General features: G+C 58.7%; 5 protein-coding genes across 5 annotated transcripts; 2 read left to right on the top strand and 3 right to left on the bottom strand.

Moving 5' to 3' along the window:
• Positions 1-1,947: 1,947 nt before the first annotated feature.
• TRAVEDRAFT_158823 (uncharacterized protein) lies at positions 1,948-5,267 on the bottom strand. Its single transcript, XM_008034743.1, has 8 exons — positions 4,672-5,267; positions 3,853-4,617; positions 3,160-3,803; positions 2,893-3,093; positions 2,727-2,819; positions 2,545-2,674; positions 2,435-2,484; positions 1,948-2,382 (listed from the first exon to the last, which is right to left on the bottom strand). Exons 1-8 carry the CDS (start codon positions 5,197-5,199, stop codon positions 2,034-2,036), a joined length of 2,760 nt encoding a protein of 919 aa, XP_008032934.1. The 5' UTR covers positions 5,200-5,267; the 3' UTR covers positions 1,948-2,033.
• A 170-nt stretch (positions 5,268-5,437) lies between these two features.
• On the top strand, positions 5,438-8,042 carry TRAVEDRAFT_158819 (Pkinase-domain-containing protein). Its single transcript, XM_008034742.1, has 11 exons — positions 5,438-5,627; positions 5,696-5,747; positions 5,821-5,851; positions 5,913-6,089; positions 6,141-6,171; positions 6,222-6,330; positions 6,388-6,629; positions 6,701-6,805; positions 6,859-7,010; positions 7,075-7,519; positions 7,593-8,042. The coding sequence occupies exons 1-11, from the start codon at positions 5,625-5,627 to the stop codon at positions 7,743-7,745; spliced, it is 1,500 nt and encodes a 499-aa protein (XP_008032933.1). The 5' UTR covers positions 5,438-5,624; the 3' UTR covers positions 7,746-8,042.
• A 62-nt stretch (positions 8,043-8,104) lies between these two features.
• Positions 8,105-11,533, bottom strand: TRAVEDRAFT_41901 (Ap3d1 protein; the record flags this gene model as incomplete). The annotated part of the gene is made up of 11 exons (XM_008033971.1): positions 8,105-8,454; positions 8,537-8,690; positions 8,756-9,256; positions 9,348-9,588; positions 9,650-10,122; positions 10,174-10,319; positions 10,381-10,594; positions 10,649-10,788; positions 10,844-11,078; positions 11,135-11,296; positions 11,378-11,533. 11 exons carry the CDS (start codon positions 11,531-11,533, stop codon positions 8,105-8,107), a joined length of 2,772 nt encoding a protein of 923 aa, XP_008032162.1.
• A 399-nt stretch (positions 11,534-11,932) lies between these two features.
• On the bottom strand, positions 11,933-14,489 carry TRAVEDRAFT_139356 (uncharacterized protein). Its single transcript, XM_008034741.1, has 8 exons — positions 13,597-14,489; positions 13,490-13,536; positions 13,347-13,423; positions 13,253-13,280; positions 13,197-13,203; positions 13,070-13,134; positions 12,280-12,984; positions 11,933-12,217 (listed from the first exon to the last, which is right to left on the bottom strand). Exons 1-8 carry the CDS (start codon positions 14,398-14,400, stop codon positions 12,046-12,048), a joined length of 1,905 nt encoding a protein of 634 aa, XP_008032932.1. The 5' UTR covers positions 14,401-14,489; the 3' UTR covers positions 11,933-12,045.
• Positions 14,490-16,408: 1,919 nt separating this feature from the next.
• Positions 16,409-18,093, top strand: TRAVEDRAFT_158813 (Clavaminate synthase-like protein). The gene is made up of 7 exons (XM_008034740.1): positions 16,409-16,640; positions 16,693-16,815; positions 16,875-17,226; positions 17,281-17,352; positions 17,409-17,497; positions 17,563-17,776; positions 17,843-18,093. The coding sequence occupies exons 1-7, from the start codon at positions 16,495-16,497 to the stop codon at positions 17,924-17,926; spliced, it is 1,080 nt and encodes a 359-aa protein (XP_008032931.1). The 5' UTR covers positions 16,409-16,494; the 3' UTR covers positions 17,927-18,093.
• Positions 18,094-18,244: the final 151 nt, after the last annotated feature.

Genomic DNA, 18,244 nt, shown 5'->3' with positions numbered 1-18,244 from the left:
TCTAGCGCTCCAAGAACAACATGCCGTCGTGTATCTGCGTAGTTGGTCGATACTTTGTGCATGAGAGGAGAGGTGGCATCCGTTCCAACGTACTGGGTTGCCAAATCCGGGAATCAACCCAAAGTAGTGGATCCACAATCTGGCGGTAGCGATGCACCCAAGTTGTTGGTCCGCGGCTCTGCGCTTCCTCTCCCGCTATTCTCCCGTATTTTTGCCGACATTCGCTACCAGCCATATCATCCTATGTTACGAAGGTACCCGACCAGCCGTCGCCATGTCTCGCACTTGGTGAGGCGCATTCGTCCAACTTGAGACTGGTCACTGGATATAATTTCGAGATCTCACGCACACGCCGGTCCGGTTGTCTCCGACTTCGAGATAGTAACCCGAGCCTGAACGGTACCGGCGGCCAGCTAGAACTTCCAGTCCTTCTACGAACCACCTGCAGATAAAGACTACAGCGTACAGACTGAGGCACTGCAGCTCAAAAATAAAGCCTTTCAGCTATAAAAAGCACGCGAGCACTGTCTATTTTCTTGCACCCACACTTAAGCTAGGCACTCATCATCTTTAGGTCCAACTCCACAATCTTCGGATTCCAGACGGACTCATCCAGAAGAGCCCGGCCATTTTGGCCTCGCGTCAGCTCAAAGGAACTGCAACTGTCAAGGGTACGGGTTTGTGTACTACTTGGTAATGACACGGCGTGCTATCGATGCTCACTGCGCATGTGTAGAGGTATACACATAAGTATTCGCCAGCTCAAGTCGTATACCAGTACACATAAGTACTGGCTATAACGGTCGGGTGTTCTAACCGATATGCAATCCTATACCCGAAGCCGGAGACAATCGCTGCCTATTTTCGCTTCGCCAGAGGTATAGATAGAGCCCGGTCAGACCGAACGAACATTTGGTGCGCCAAAACCTTCTGATACCACGGGATAGTGCTGATAGCTTATTACAAAGGATACTTCTACTGGTCACGATGCAAGCGGCGAGTAGCTTGTTTTGAACCTCAATACTCATTCTCTCTCATTCTCCACTTGGCTTGTTGAGACGTAAGCTTCTCTATGCTATCAAAGGGTTGACTAGTACAAAGGAACTGGGATTTCTTCGGAGCACAACCCACCGCGCCCTGGCAACAATTCCCGAACCCTCAACAACGCCCGACGTCAGTCTAGCTTCGCTCGCTCTCAGTAGAACCCCGCCCCGTGGAAATTCCTCGAGAAGGCAGACTACTTAGGGGGCTCTAGGCAATCGCATCGCTGAACATTCCGCTGCGAGTCTCAGCGCTGTCGACTTGTCCAGGGATCGCATCGGTACGTCCAACCGCTCCCGTCCAATTACACACACAAGCCACCTGATGCATAGGAAGTCACTCTCAACGATCGTCGGCGTCCACAGGTTCAATATTGCAGCAAGGGTCAGCACAATCGAACATGGTCATTAAATGGTGCGTGACTGCGGCCATTAAGCCACATATCCGCTCAATCAATGCGCCGCAGCCAGGGTCAGCCAGCAGGCACTGACACCGTCGAGACTCGAAAGCATCGTCCAATCCACGACTACAAATCTTGTCAAATCGGGATGAAGACCCTCGTGAGCAATGGCTCATCGACAGAACAGTCGTGGCTCAAGGGGACGTACGCTGCCGCTCTCACACTCCCGCCCACGTTGTCCCACATCCACTCCCGACCCCACCACGCTCTCTTCATTCCTCCACGGCGGCCATGTGCCCGTACAGTCTCCTGACGCGCACGCCCCCCGCAGGGCCTTCACGTCTGCGTCGCGGAGCCCAGCGATATCGCGCAATCCCCTACTCCGCCATCCGAAGCACCCTCTCGGGTGCGTATCTATATCCGGTAAGACGAGCAGCACGAGTGTGGTCGTTTCTTTCAGCCCCTGTTCCGAAGGCGGCAGTCTCTTCAGTGCTTGCAAAGTAGGTGGACGGCCAGCGTCCGCTCTATTGACCGTGATACGCTAAAAATACAGGACGATGCACCGAAAATTTGATAGTTGTGTACGAGCGCGTTAGTGATCTCCCGTGTCCGTGAGCCCCCACCGCCGTATCTTCTGGATTCCTTCTTCGTATTGCGTGAGGAGGTCGGCCGTTGGCTGACTTATCGTAGTCGCCAGACCGATCTGACGTCTAGCACGAGCGTGACCGTTGTACATCAATCCGCTAAAGGCACTCGCGGAGGAGATAGGGTACGCTGGGCCCCACGAGTCCATGAGAAGGTCCGCATCTTCTTCCATGGCGTCTAAGGGTGGTAGAGGCGGAGGCAGAAAAGCACCAGGGCCCATCGGCATGTAGCTCGCGGCCGACATCCCAGCGCGATATTTGCGGATAGCGGGCTCTTGGGTGGCCCATTCTTGGATGCTGGGAGGTGCCTCAGAATGAGGTTGATGCATGAAAGAACCCAAAGACATACCACTTCTTGATTTTGTCGTGACGGGTGAGGAAGTGGGATGCGATCACCTCCTATGTGGATGTATCAGCACCGGTGAGTATTGGTTCGTTATGCTCCTGCAGGTTGCTTACCCCCCACAGGCTGTATCTGTTGTCGTCTTCGAGCCAGTCTACGATCGCCCAGCGGGTTGTTTGAAGAGTAATGTTCTTGTTATACTGGATGCTTGCCGGGTTGGTTGGTTTTGCTTGTCCAAAACCAGGTCTGCGCCACGAGCCGTGAGCAGGGACCAGGCAGACGGGGTGACACCACGCACTCGTTGAAATACGGCAAGTCAACAAGTATCATGCTCTGGATAGACACGACAACCTGCAGCAGCGACGACTTGCGCGACCATTCCTCCTCCGGCCTACGTGTCCGTAGAGTCAGCCAGTGGACACGCTTCTTAGTACTGTCCGCAGCCTGAACCCGCAGCAGCTCACCTCCCCTGCCACGTTCCTAGAAGCGACAGACAGACCTTGCCGTTGTTGTACAAGTTTGGGTTGAAGCGCACCGTGCCGCCCCCGGTCGTGCGAAGGTGCATCAACGGCGGCGTGTTGGGGTACTCGAGCGGGATGAAACAGTCGAATTCGAACAGCCCGCCAGCGTACGGCGTCCCCTCTGGCCCTGCAATCATGATCTTGCTGTGGAGCGAATATATCGCAAGTCAACCATCGCGATCGTACCCCCGAGCCGTAACATGGACCTACATGGCGTCATTCCGTACTTCGTCCACACGTACCCACACTCCAGGAGGGAGGCTTGTGGCCATCACCGCGAGCTCCTTGACGAGGTGTAGCCGGTCCTTTGGGCTCCGCGTCGCATTCGCTGTCTGCGCGAGCTCGCGAGAGTAGTTGTAGTTGGGGTAGTCGAGTCCAGTTCCGTGGGCGCTCGGCTGGGACAGCGAGACGTGCTTGAACGCGAGGCGTTCGCACTCACGCGCATACGTACGCTCCAAATCGATAGCAGGGTCTCGTCCCTTGCCCTTCCCGGTGGACCCATTTGAGCCGGGAGTAGCGGGACGCTCGCTGAGAATGGTGGCAGGGTCCTTGCCCATGGCGACCATAGCGCGCTCGATGTCGTCCTTCACCGCGATAATGTCTCCGCACAGCGAAGTGGCCCTGACCATCATTTCAACGTCCTCACCCTCGCCTGCGCCATCGAGCATGTTGGACGCCCCCGCAAGGAATGCCTCGCATTGTTTTGTGAGTTTCTTGAAGTGCGCGTAGAGAGGCGGCGCGGGCACAAGCGTGTCATCCGAGTTGTTCGTCTCCCAGACGATCTCACCGTCGCCCCACATCCAATCTTCAAGCCCACAACTTCTCGCCATCTCGTATCGAGGTGCAGTCAACACCTACCGCAATGTCAATAACTTCATAACGCAATAAAAATGACAAATGTACTTCGAGGGTCAATTCGCAGTCAGCCATCCTGCGGAGCAGCGCAAGCATCGCACTATAGACGTCGATCCGCACAATCCAGTCCATGACCGAATCGTTCCGAAGCAGGCTACCGAGCAAGTCAGGCAATTGAGACAGCAAGAGAAGTGTGCCGGTGGCCGGATGAGGCAGCATGTCGTAGATTTGAGCATTCTCCGAGTACGGAGAGGGGAGATAGCTCGTGATGGTGTGGAGCGCACGAACAATGATCTCGTCGAAGTGGGCCGCCAACGGATCGCGTTGTGGGGTGTCGTCAGCTGGCAAAATGAACGCTGCTTTACCTCGTCGCCCCCGCCCCCGACCTCGAGCCCGGTAGGAGGGATAACCTATATGATCAAGGTTGGAATACGCCATCGCATGGATGAAGCCGCCGCCGTACGACGCACCCCCGCGACCTGTGCCGTATCCGGTGCCGCCTGGGCCGACGCTACTGCCAGGGGCTGTCTTGCGCAACTTTGCGGCCGCTTCTCGAGCTCGCTCATTTGCAGTCGCGCGTTCTCCAAGGTATTGCCTATCGAACGCGCCCAAGGCTTCGAAGAGGGCAATGACGCGCACGTCGGCGCAGCACGTTTCGAGGGGGCAATCTTCGTTCTGCATTCTTCCTTTGCACGACAGCGAGCACGACACAGAAGACAGACAGCCACGACAGTGATTTTTGCGGCACGATTTACATGGGGCATGCAGCAAGTGCAATAGATTGGGAGGTGGGACCTGTTGGGTATACATGACCTACGGAACATCTTAGACGGCGCTAGTGGCTGCGGTAGAGTACTGCGGACTTACATGACCTCGAGGGGAGGGGAGTGCGACGCCGCACGAACAGATCCGCGTCCCAGTGAACAGCACCCTATACTGCTCCAATGCTGAAGTGGGGGTTGGAACGGCTGTAGTCGTGGATTGAACTTTCGCCTTGCCCTTGGAGTTCGAGAGTTTACTTGACGAGCTCTGAGTCTCTGACGTACGAACGGGCACGACTTCCTCGAGCTCCCATTGTTTTGCAAGGCGGCGTGCAATGGTCTCGTCATCTTCTTCTTCATCGTCGGAAATGACTATAACATCGTCAGAGGCAGAATTGCTGTTACGAGCACCCGCGCCACTCGGGTTTGAGGGACCGGGAGCATCCCATTCCTCCTGCAACTGCCTGGCAAGAGCCTCGCTCTGTTCTTGAGCTTTGATCTGCGCTAGAATGGACTCGAGAGTGTCCTCGTCGTCATCGGAAATGTCCAAAGGTGGCGCGACAGAATGTCTCTTTGTCTTGGCCCGGCTCGCGCGCGGAGATTCCGGAGAGAGCGGACGTTTCTGGCCGAGCATCTGCTACCTTGTGTGCAACGCGCGACTCGAGCTGAGCGGTCTAGGATGAATTCGACGCGTGAAACGCGAGAGGACGCGAGGGGAGAAGACAAGGAGGGGCAGACGCGCCGGGCTGCGGGACGGCGCGGGTTCTGGGCAGGCCGGATTGGGATGAACGCGGCTGGCTGCTCGGCGCTCGTTGCTCAACATCTCTGAGTCTCAGCCCGTCTTCCTCCTCCTCCTTCTCGTCCGCTCTCCCATCGTCTCAGCCTCTCCGTTCTTGTATTATCTTGCATTGCTTGTCGTGCTCTCATTCACGCTGTCTCACGACTGCCCGACCTCCCACCGGCGTCTCTGCCTTCTCCACCGCCGTTAGCTTGGATCTAGACAATCCCTCACGACCCCATCTACGACCTCTTAAGTAACGCATCCGTCCTTCGGTATCAATGGTGAGTCTTTGCTCCTCAGCCCATCTGCGATGGTCGCACGATATTGCAAGCGGCTGACGGCCGAGCAGGAGAACCAACGCCAGGATCCCGAGGAGTTCTATGTCAAACAGGACCGAATTGGTGCGCAGATCACTCGCATCGTTCGTCTATTATCTCCGGAGCGCTTCACACTCATCATGGTCTCCCTGCACAGGCAAGGGGTCCTTTGGCGAGGTCTACAAAGGGTATGTTCTATTGCTTCGACACCTATCGCCGTGATTCTTGCGCCTAATACCCCCACTCTAGCTATGACAAGCGTACCCAAAAGACCGTCGCGATCAAGATCATAGATCTTGAGAGTGCCGAGGACGAGATTGAAGATATTCAGCAAGAGATTCAAATACTGTCCCAGCTCGATTCACCGCATGTCACCAAATACCATGGCTCATACTTGAAGGGATCCCACCTCTGGATTGTCATGGAGTACGTGTTTCTCCGCTCGCTGATGCTTACAAGACTGAACTTTATCCGCAGATACTGTTCAGGGGGTTCGTGCTCTGACTTGGTATGACATCACCACTTGCCATGGACGCAACTGTCTGATAGACTGCGCAGATGAAACCGGGCGTGTTCCGCGAGGAGTATATTGCTATCATAGTCCGGGAACTCCTGAGGGGCTTAGAGTACCTTCACACTGAGGGAAAGCTCCATCGAGACATCAAAGGTATGCGCCTTTGTCAAGGATCCCAAATTACACCTTCAATTTAACACCACCCTCTAGCCGCGAACATCTTGCTGTCGGCCAACGGTGACGTAAAGTTGGCGGACTTCGGTGTCTCGGGGCAGCTGTCGGGTACATTGTCTGCGAAGAAGAATACGTTTGTAGGGACGCCGTACTGGATGTCACCAGAAGTTATCAAGCAGAGCGGCTACGACCACAAAGCCGACATCTGGAGTCTGGGTATCACGGCGATTGAACTGGCAAAAGGCGAACCGCCATATGCTGAGCTCCATCCCATGAAGGTGCGTGTCGGAGTTCCTCGTTGTGCCATGCATCGCCTCCCGTTCGCCGCTCATGACATGGTCCGTACTAGGTCCTCTTCCTGATCCCGAAGAACCCACCGCCGACGCTGGAAGGTCCATTCACAAGGGCGTTCCGCGAGTTCGTATCTTGCTGTCTGCAGCGTGACCCGAAGGACGTCAGTTTCATTCATTGCTGCGAAGCTGTTCCCAGACTAAAACACTACATCAGCGCCCAACTGCCCGGGAACTTCTCAAGCACAAATTCATTCGTATGGCCAAGAAGACGAGCTACCTGACGGAACTCATCGAACGCCACGAACGCTGGAAGGCTGAGGGCGGTGACAAGGTCGAGGAGGAAGAGCGGCATCACGCTGAGGAGATGTACGTACATCTACCCGTCCATCATGCCAGCATGCACCACCACTAACGCGATGCGTCGTGGTAGGAACGGCGGTTCAGACCCCGAGGATCTTTGGGACTTCGGCACAGTACGCCATGCCGGTACCGTGGGGCGCGGGCAGCCGAACCCGGTACAGGTCTCTGGTCCACCGCTCACCTGGGAGATGAATGGCAGGACACCATCGGAGGATTCTTCCAACTCTAGCTCTACCTTCACTGCCGGGCGGCGCGGGGTGTCAGATACATCTTCAGTCGCGACGAGTGTCAACACGAAGGGCGAGCTCCCTCCCCTGCCGCCGTCCGCGCCAGCTACCACGGCACATAAACGATTTGACCAGCAGGCGACCATTCGACACGGGCCCAACGGGCTCAGCCGCGAGCCATCAGACGAGGACGATTACAATGGTGATTACGCGAGCCACCGCGAGGCCGATGACGACTTGCCAGACACGACCATGCTCGATTCGGTTGTATTACCAGCCATTGCATCGGTGCGTCTTGCCCCATCCATGCACCCGCAAATATAGCTTTGGACTGACGGAGATACGCCCGCTGCGAACACAGCTGTTCCCGCGGGTCTCAACGCAGGAGGCGCGGGTGGCGCTCAGCGCCCTGCAGCGCTCCTTCACGGACGCTGAACGCATTATACCGGGTGTCACCCTAGAGCTTATCAACGAGATCGTGGACTCGGTCGAGCGGGTGGACGAAGACCGATGAGCCTTGTTGCCACATCTGCGCTCGGTGCCCTGCGGACAATCGGCCCTTATCCATACTTTGCCTCCCTGCTGTCCTTTGCTACTGCTCCTGGACGATCATCGGCCCTACCAGCTTCTCCTATCCCCGGTCGTGCACGTCCCGTCATCATCCCCGCCGTTCCATACACATACCTAGCCATGCACTGTTACTAATCGTGCGACTGCATGTATTCCCACCACCGTCCCACCATCCCCGTCTTGGCGCACCCTCTTGTCCGGCACTGCAGTACTACCGACGATGTATACCATAGTTTTTTCCATCACCATACCAGTAATCGAAACAAAGAAACAAACGTGTATTTGCATCATCTTTACATGCGCTCACGGCGCCGCTGCGGGCGTGCTAGTGCCATCCGTCTTAGGTGTCCGTTTCTTTTCCTTCTTGCCCCCGCCCGACGCCTTCTTCTTCGCCCGCGTGACCTTGATAGGCTGCGGCGTCCCCGGGCGCGGCTCGTCGACGTCGAGGTCATACGGCGCGAAGCGCGATGGTGGCGGCGCAGCTGCGCCAGCCGCCCCATGGCCGTTCCCAAGCAACGCGGGTTTGGGTGTACCCGCCGCGGACCGCGGGGGCGCCACGGCGCCCTCAGGCATCTCCCCAGTCTTGTCGATGACGAAGGTCTGCGCTGCCGGGGTCGGTGAGCTGCGCAACCCAGGGAAGCGCGGTGTCGCCGCTGAATATACACGCGTGTCAGCACGATTTCCAAAGCCCCACGCTGATGGTGGTGGCACGGGGAAAGGAGGGCGAAGGCTAACCTTGTGCGGACAGCGGCGGCAGGTCGTCGAGTCTGACCACCGGGATGGCGTCTACGTCTGCGGCGTTCATACTCGCCGCGCGGGTCGATGAAGGCCGGTCGTCCATGAGGTAGTACGGGTCGTCCCGCAGGCGCTCTAGCCGCTCCGCCTTCCTCTGCGCAGGCGGAGCAGACGCGGAAGGGGGACGAGTTCGGTCTTTAGCATACACGCCACACGCACGGGGATGAGATCGCTCACCCGCTCCCGTTCTGCTCGTTCCTCCGCGGTCTCGGCTACGGGCGTCGGAGACGCGCTGCGCGCCCCGTCCTCGTCGTAGTCGCCGTTACCGTCGAGGATGGCCTTCGCCTTTCCTTTACGCTTCGTCTTCCCGGCATCCCTGTCCTTCTTCTTGCCCTTCTTCACCTTCTTGCCCTCGGTGTCTTCGCCCAAGTCGGCCACGGGGCCGGTCTCTTCCTGCCAGGGCACAATCCAGACGTCGAGGTCAAGCCCGTCAGGCACGGGAAGGACTGCTTGTGCACCCTGTGCGACAGCGTTGAGAGGGTGTGCGCTAAATAGCGGCTTGAGGAGGTAGAGGCTCTTCGGGAAGCGCGGCTCAGCAGACTCAGACTCTCCGAAGCCGCTCCCGCCGGCGTCACCGTACAGCGCATCCGCGCGCGGCTTGGGTTTGTGTGAAGCGAGGTCCGCACGTATGAATGCGAAGAGCTGGAGCGCCTCAGCCGCCTGCGAAGAAACGCACGTCAGTCGCCGTGTCCTCGGGCCCCAGGGCAAGGGGGCGAGCACAAGGGCAAGCGCCAGGCGGATCGCGACGTACCCGCTCTTGTACTTCGATGTCCGGATGGGCCGCGAAGCTCTGGAGGCGCTCGAGGATGTCGCCGACGACGCCCTGGACACGGGGCAAATCGTCATCGTCCCAGCGCTCGGCGAGCTCAGCTGCCCAGGACCCGAAGACCTTCAGTGCCGCCTGCACGTACACGGCGACGACATCCGGCGGGAGCGTGTTGATGCCCGGTTGGAGTAGGTGCGACAGGAGCTTCTGTGGCTCGGCGAGCTCACTGGCGCATTCAGTAATTGGCCGACCGCAGTGCACGAAATCGAGGAGACCGGAGCGCTCACCTGCAGTACTCGCCGCATATCCACGCAGCCGCCCACAGCACCTCGGGGCAGCCACCATCTTCGGGCGCGTTGTGCAGGAACGCATCATCCGTTAGAAGCTTGAGCATGAATTGCACGGCGTAGCGCTGCGCGCCACGCACACGCCCCGCGATGTCGACGAGCTGCTCCCGGATTTCGGCGCCCACATTCACGCGCCCAACGTATGCCAGGTCAACGAGGACGGAAATATACCATTCGAAGTCTGTGACGTTGTCGTACACGTCCTGGGCACCGAGCGCCAGGATGCGCTGGGCAAGCGTCAGCCTGTATGCCGGAGACTGCGCGGGTGATACGCCGGGCTTGACGGGCGGGGCCTGTGTAGAACCTGCAAACTGTGAAAGCGCTTCGGACGCCGAAGGCAGGGCGGAGGGCTCGCTCTTGACGAGGTGAGAGAGTAGGTGTTGGATGATTGGCTGAAGGTTGTGTCGGCTAACCTAACGGCGCGCGTGAATACGATTGCAATATTAGCGAGACGGGGAACAGACCATGGCCGACACAAGGTCGAGCGCGCGCATGCGGATGCTGATGTCTTCGTCGTTGACGCTGGCAAGAATCATGTCTTGGTACTCCGCTACAAGTTCTGGGTGCGTGGGCACGATCTTGACCAATGCCAGCAGCGCGATGTACTTCACTAGAGGGTCCGGTCATCGACCTGTCCCGCAAGGTGTGTGTATAAGCGCGTCTAAGCTTACAGTTTTGGTCTCGGTCTTGCAAGAAGCCCGCTAGTTTGGTAACGCACGTCCTGGCAAGCTGGCTTCCGCCGTAGCCCTGGAGCATGCCCCCGATTATACATGTCCGAACGCACTCGTACAGCAAGGATATTGCTGAAGTGGTCGAGATGAGGTCTGTGATGGGAGGCTGTAGCTTCTTCACCAGTCGAGGCTCGTGTGGGGTCAGAGTCCCGAACTATAGAGTGCATCAGGTGAAAGTACTTCCTCCCAGGAGCGGAGTGTGCCTCACAAGTTTGATAATTTTGATCAGCATCCAATTGTTCGAGGAGGTTGTCAATAGGTGGAACAGCTGAGGCGCCAATGGTAGGTAATCCCTTGGATTCTGGTGTACCAGTTCGCACAGGACATTGACCGTCGCTGCCACTACGCCTGGACAGGGTGTCAAATTATGAACAGTGGGAGTAGACGCTTTGGACATACATACCATCATCTGAGTCGTCTAGCTTCTCTCGTAGTCGGGTCATACATTGCGGAAGGACTTCCGGGTATCGGATGATAGCCTTGTAGAGCGCGAGTACTGCGCGCTTCCGTATGTGCGGCCGCGAATGGTTGAGCATCGCAATGAGCTCTGGCGCAAGGTCCCGCGCCAGCTCTGGTGTTACTATCTGTGATAGGCCGTTAAGCGCGACAGCGACGTCCTCGGGCCTTGAACCGAGGTCCTATCCTCGCGTGTGAGTACGTTACACACAAACGCGACTCTCAGGTGAGAACTCACCTTCTTAAGGAGATTGGTAGTAAGCATGAGCACATCCGTGTCCTGCTGGAACGACAGCACCGCGGCGAGGTACCCGATCGTCTTGAGGTGTATCCGCGGAACCGACATGACCTCCACGACATGGAACGATGCCCAGGACATGTCGTACCCCAACATGTGCAACTGCGCGCGAGTTATTAGGCGGTCAATCAGCCGCGGCCTTGCACGGTGAGCGCGCCGCGGCGCTGGATGCAAAGCACGTACGTATGTGAGCTTGAGCACGGCGGCGGCCTTGATCTCCATGTCCTTGCTCTTGATCTCGTTGCGGATCTCGTCCACGGCCTGGGCGATGAACTTGCTCTCATCCTTCTTGTTGGCGCGCAGGCCGCGAATGAGGTCCTGGAGCGTGCGTTCCCACATCGTACAGCTATGGGGCTTTTGCCACGTTCAGCAGGATGTCAGGCGGTATACGGAGCCTGGCCGGTGTGCCAGTGTATCAGGCACAAGTTCGGGTATAGCAACGTTAGCAGATGTGGCTTCGTGAGGTCATACACTAGGCGTGGACTCGTATAGATGTGCAGAGCGGGCGACAGGCGCAGTATTGTGTCGTGATGAAGACCCAGGAGCGTCGCGCAGCTGAGGCAGGTAGTGGTAGTAGCCAAGGTGTGGGCAAGAAGATACTGAAGCGGCCGAGTCGAAAGACTCGGAGTGCCGCAATGCTGCTCTCTGCCGCTCCGCTCTCAAGCGAGGCGCAATCGTTTCCATTAGGCAGGTCGCTCCCAGCACCTGACCAAACGCGCGCCTACCCGATCGCGTCCCGAACAAATGTGTCTGAGCATTCGCAAAGTCCGAAGCATCCTATGTTCAAGATGCTACTAATATATAGGGCGCATTTTATACATCCGATAATGTCCAGCTAGATCACCCACAACTCAATGGAACTCGAACGCCAGCCACTCCGGCTCGATTCGTCCGTCCACATCGACATCCACCCATCGCCGTCGCTTGCGATTAACCTGTCCCATGGCGTAGTCCCCATTCCCGTCAAACCCAAATGCACGGTCAAAACCAAATCCAAGGGCTGCCATGCGGCATACGTTCGAGCTAAGCAAGTACGCGTCAGATGTGAGTGCTGTGACATGTTAAGGTAAACCGCCGAGACTTACCCCAGTCCGCAGACGACTGCCGCAGGCAAAATCTCTCCCGGCCACGCCCACATCCCGCTCAGCATTGCAAAGTCCACGATCATACCCCTCGTCAGCCGTATCCGCTCATCGAGCGGGTCCTGGTCGAACTCGCCCTGGACATAAGCGTGTTTCGGGGCGAGCGCCCGCAACGCCGGATTCGTGTTGTGTTCGAGCGAGAACACGGCCGTTGCCGGAGGGAACGCCGCGACAAAATCGCGCGCTGCAGGGGGCGAGTCCGACGCGAGCCACGTTATGGGCGCCGCCGGATAGTGGTCGGGTCGGCCAGAGGACACGTCGGCCTGTGCGCGCGTAGCGGGGGCGGCGGGCGTGCCCGACGCGTTAGCGTTGGCGTACAGCCTGTCCCAAGTCTCGCGCGCCCCGGCGACGTAGTTCTCGAGCGGGACCTGCTTGTCCGGGTAGAACATGTACCCTTCGGGTCTGCGGTCGCCCTTGCGAATGTGCACGCCGATGTACATCTGTTGCGCGGTCGTCGCGGCGTTGCTCGAGACGCCGTCGGCGTTGGGGTCTCCGACCGGGAGCGAGGGCAATGAAAGCAGCTCGGCAACCTCCTTGCGTGCGCTTCGGATGAGCTCGGCGAGGTGGGCGTTCGGCCGGATGACCTCCTCGAACGACTTTAGGGCGCGTTCGTAGATCGGCCGCAGGCGGTGCATGCCATGTCCATAGCTATAATTTTATCGATGCGCAGGGATGATGCGACGGCGCTGGTGTGAGAAGCCGTGTGGTAACTGAGAACAGCGCCTGTACGTACGGGTCCTCGTATTCTTCGGCGAACGGATGCCCCATGTGGAACTCGGCGGTGCGAGAGCTTATAACCTAAAAGCCAGAACTCAATGAGCTCAGCGTTCGTGGTGGGGTCCGACGTCGGAAGAACCCACCCAGTGTCTGTCGCACGGATGAGCAAAAGAAGTACACGAATTACTAGGGCGCGCACCTCGCTGTTCTTGGGCATGCAACCAGTTCTGCGGAAGGCGCGGTATGGCTGTGTCAACACAAATATCGAGCGGAGTGTGGGGTGGGTTCCATACCTTCCCGAGGGGGCGGTAGACATCCAGGTTCCGGTCCCGGGTCAAGACCTTCGACGGGCTGGAAATGGTCGATCCACCTGCGTAATGTATCAGAGCGGCCGTCATAGTACCACCCGGCATTCGCACCACCTCCGGAGACTCACTTGCCGCGGGTCCAATGTGTATCATCTACAAAGAATGTCCGATTACGCTGCGTAGAGATCAATCATACGTTCATTGCAGAGCGGAGTAGGCGGTATGTCGTACTCACCTCCCGCGCAAAGGCCGCGGCCTGTGCCATTAGCGCAAGGTCCGCCATAAGGCCGACATGGCCATCGAGCAGATAGGTGATAGTGCTTTTGCAGACGCGGGTTCGCTGGCCCTCTGCCATATGGTAGTTCGTAACGTCGTCGTGATGTACAACATCGTGTGTGCCCATGCGGGGCTCCTCCCAATATTCGCCGTGGTGCATGAAACCGGACATGAGCGTCGCGCACTCATGCCGGTATTGGTCGCCGGTCAGCGGGAAACTGGTGTAGTTTTCGTAGGATATGAGAAGGTCTGGTGGGGGACGTGTTTCCACTATAGATGGTGTGGGCAGAGGCGGAGGTTTGTAGATAGGACGTGCAGTGTGTTCGTTCTCTGGTGTGACCGGCTCTCCCGACTCAAAGAACTCTTCTGGAGACTGCAGAAACGCAGCTTCGAGAGCTCCGGGACGGTTGATAGACACGACCACAAGCCCAAAGAGGAAGAGGCTCAACACCGTCCCAGCAAGTAGTGGCAGGTTGCTGAACAGGTTCTTGGGACTGAGCAGGCCACCCTTTGTCCGTGGCTCCTCATCTCCGCGACTCCTGTAGCCCGCCTCGCGCGGATTTGAAGAAAGCAGTGGTTGGGACTGAGTATTTTTGCGATACTCGCGCGCTTCCTCATCTTGGAACTCCTCGAGTTCGACCTCGGTGAAGCCCTCTTCGGCGCGTCCGGCGCGTGAATGAGGTGTCCGTGGCGTCAGAACACGGTAACCATCGCGAGATGGCCGCCCAGAGACGAGAATGTCTGGTAAAGGACGCGGCGGCATCGCCAAGAGCAAGGTGAGCACGATGCGCTGTGGTCGAGCTAAGCAGAGAGGGGTGGAAGGGCGAGGAACGGTCTCAGTGCTGTCGCCGGTGCCTTCTCCCGGCTGGAGGAGGGACGGTGTGGTGACTTGTGGTGACCGGTCGAGCCGTCGCGCGTCTCCCCCACTGCCACAGTCACAGACGCGCGACAGTCACGGGTCACGCGTCTGTAATATACACCGTCACCGTCACGCGCTGACCGTCGCGTCCACATTTCGGTCGGTCGACAACGCAAAATTCTCGTAAACTAGTCTCACGTTCGGAGGCGGAGGACAATCGTTCTTGTCGAAGGGAGGTTGGACCTATGTGTACGGAGTGGTGAAGACCCCCGTGGGAACTGGAGTGAGTCGAATCTGCGAGGGAGAAACAGACAGGCGCTGAACATCGAATGGGTACCCATGACAGTCTCTTTGTCGCTGCGAGCCTCAATCCCCGTCAGTGGCCGAAGATATTAAGGACATGCAGAAATTCCGCAGGCAACCCAATCCCCTTTTTTCATTTCTTGTAACAGCAAGAAGCGTGTGGGCGAGGGTGAAACCGGGTTGAGACTCCCCAGGTCCCATCGTTCTAGCCTAGACGTCGACAAGGTTCGCGACGGCGTCGAGCAGGCCCCATCCATCGCTGAAGTTGCGCTCGGACTCGAGGCGCAAAGTTGGATGAAAAACTGACGAGATGGTGATTCGGGATCGTCTAGGGTTCTCTGAAGTCATGCACACGTTAAGGCTGACCAACCTCAGTACCCAAAAGCCTCCGAGCGCGGCCGCCTAGACGGCCCATCGCACACCGACGGAAGATCTTCTCCATCCAACTGGTCGAAATGTTCCCTGCATGCTGCGCGCGACCATCCCCCGAGGAATCCTCCCGTCCACAGATCTCCCGTGGCCTTCCCCACCTCCACGCGCCGTGCCCCGACCCGCATGACGATCATGCACAGGGACCCCCTCGGACAAGGATCGTCTCCGGGCATTTCTGACCAATGGCTGCCGACGTGGCCTGCCAGCGCACGCGCCACGCTGCTGCCCCGCCCGCATCACCTGCCACTACGCGTCTTCCAAGGCCTGAACGCAATGCCGAATACAGATATGCGCAGAGCGGCGCAGACCACGTTTCCCCTCCCCCGCGATGAGCGGTCACTCATAGGAAGCAACTGCTCCCGAATCGCCCTCGACCTCGCTCATGTGGCTTTCTCCCGTTGGGAGCGCCCGCCTAACAGCCGGCTACTATCACCCCACAAGGCAAGGCTCGGACGGATTCCGCTTGGTATGCCGGGCACAATCGATGCTTGACGTCAGGCGTTTCTCCCTCATATCCGACGCGATCCGGCCATCTACAAGCCAGTTCCTCAGCAGCCATGCCTTATGCAGCAACTCACTCAATCGCGGTCCGTACTCCCCTCCTCCGGCTAGCCCCCCGTCCAGCGGGTGCAAACACCCCCGCAGACTATGGGGCTGATCGTGGCGCGACATAGCAGCCCGGAGGACTGGTTCCCCACCCGCATCCCTACTGCCAATGAGGAGAAAGCGCCAGGGCCTGCGCGGCCGCTGCGTCGTCATGCATCCTACCTTCCTCCTTTGGGGCCCGCACGCCCACACAACGCCCGCGATCCGATCACGATGCACCTTACGTGTGCCTCCAGGAGTTGTCGAGAACCCCGGGGTCCGGCGCCCGGGCGCCCGCGGGACGCGAGCGCGGCCGTCAGCTGCAGGGGTGCACGCAGCCACAGGTCCACCGAGGACGGGTGGGGCGCGCGCACAGGCCGAAGAACCCGCTCCCGAGCTGGCTGTACGCGCTTCTGCGGACTGGCCGATTCGATCTCTCCGCCGGCCAGGCACAGGCAGGGAAGCAGGCCAGGTGGCCCCGCTGCTGGCCCTCCCGATGCATCACGGCATGCACCAAGGAAGCGCACGCGTCCCCCCAGCGCGTCCTTTTTCCGGCTAGCCTTCCTCTGGCCTGGTTAGGTCTGAGATGCGGCCAGCAGAGCACAGCGATGGCGCGGGCATGATAAAAGCCTGCGTAGGATCGGCAGCTCTGCCAACCCCGGATCCGCACCGAACAGAATGCCTGGCCTCACCACCTTTCCGTCTTTCCCCTCCGACGTCCCCACCCATGCCCTCCTCGTGGTCGACTACGAGCTTCTCGTAGCCGGGGACGAGCACGAGCTAGCTAAGCTCTGGCATGCCGCCACCCACCTCGGCTTCTGGTAGTACGTACACGCTGCCTTCTCGGTAGTCATGCATGCTGATCGACGGTACTAGCATGCGCAATCACGGCGTCGAGTGGGAGGTCGACGCCATGTTCGACCTCGGCTCTGAGACGCTCGCCCTCCCGCTCTCTGAAAAAATGAAGTATGAGCAGGGCGACAACGGCGACTCATTTGGGTAGGCTCCTCACCGGTTCCGACGGCGATACCGAGCGTGGTGCTGAGTCCAATTGACAGATACAAGGCCCGTGGCACCATTGCCACAGACCTGAACGGCACCAGGGACACAGTGGAGTTCCTGAACATCGCACAGGATGACGCCCTGTCCTGGCCGCGCCCCACATACCGCACCTACCCCTCCACCGTCAACGCGCGCATGGACCGCGTCGTGGGCCCCTTCGTTCGCAAGTCAATGGCGGTCAACAACACGCTCCTCGACATCTTCGAGCGGCGCCTCGGCCTGCCGAGGGGCGCCATCGCCAAACTGCACGCGACGGACGAGCTCTCCGGGAGCGAGGCGCGGGTCGTGAAGACACCCCCGAACCAGGCCAGCGCAGGCATCGGAGCCCACACCGACTTCGGCACGCTCGTACGTCGCCTATCGGGGGATTTACCTCCTTCGCGTGCTTACCCGTTTCGGCAGACGTTCCTCCATAACCGTCTGGGCGGCCTCCAAGTGCTCCCGCCCGGCTCCCAGGAGTGGCAGTATGTCAAGGTAAGCATCGGGCGGCGGCTTCGGCGCGCGGGCCTAGGCTAACAGGTCGCCCGCAGCCGCTTCCCGGCCACGCCATCTGCAACGTCGGAGATGCGCTCGCGATTTTCAGCGGGGGCGTGCTGCGCTCGAACCTGCACCGGCTTATGTGAGTGCCTGCCCCACATCGCAAAGTATGGCTAGCGTGCGCAGTTTTGACGTCTTCCGCTCAAGGCCCCCGCCCGGACGCCAATCGCGCTACGAGCGGTATTCTGTCGCGTTCTTCACACGGCCCCAGAACGACGTCGTCCTCCGCCCGCTTTCCGAGCAGAGTAGGATGATCGCGGACGCGGCCGCGAAGAACCCAAGAGAGGAGTTCAGCACTGGCTCGACGGCCGGAGAATGGACGTCGCGGCGTATCAGGAAGCTGAGGCTGAGGAACCGAAGGGTGAGCGCCGATGTTCGCAGTGGACGCGTTGACAAATGATACTCACACATTTCGGCATGCTCACAGGGTCCTGAGACATGGTACGAGGCCAAGGGCACTGAACACCAAATCGCCACGGTCGGTGCGGGCACGGTTGCCGCTGCGGCGTAGGATGGAAGGCGGTGTTCGCTATCGTCGCGATTGATTATGGGTACTTTATTACTGTGTTAAACTGCCTGACTGGTAGATTGCTCCCCTGTACAGATAACGTGTTGTATACTTAGCTCCGTCTGCAGCTTAGTGCTTCCGCTAAACGTTCTAATATACGTTGTTGTATCACTCCACTGAGACCCGGTGACTAGTGGGCTGCCTTGTTCACACGTACCCCGTTTGCCGCGGAACAACTGGTATGTTCCATTGATGTTGAGCTGGACCTTTGTGGCTGTAAAGCCGAGGAAACGAGAGATGTCGGCCAGGGCAGTGTGAGAC

This window comes from Trametes versicolor (genome assembly GCF_000271585.1).
Source record: "Trametes versicolor FP-101664 SS1 unplaced genomic scaffold TRAVEscaffold_1, whole genome shotgun sequence".
Lineage (NCBI taxonomy): Eukaryota > Fungi > Basidiomycota > Agaricomycetes > Polyporales > Polyporaceae > Trametes > Trametes versicolor.
This window is presented reverse-complemented; position numbering and strand designations above follow the sequence as displayed.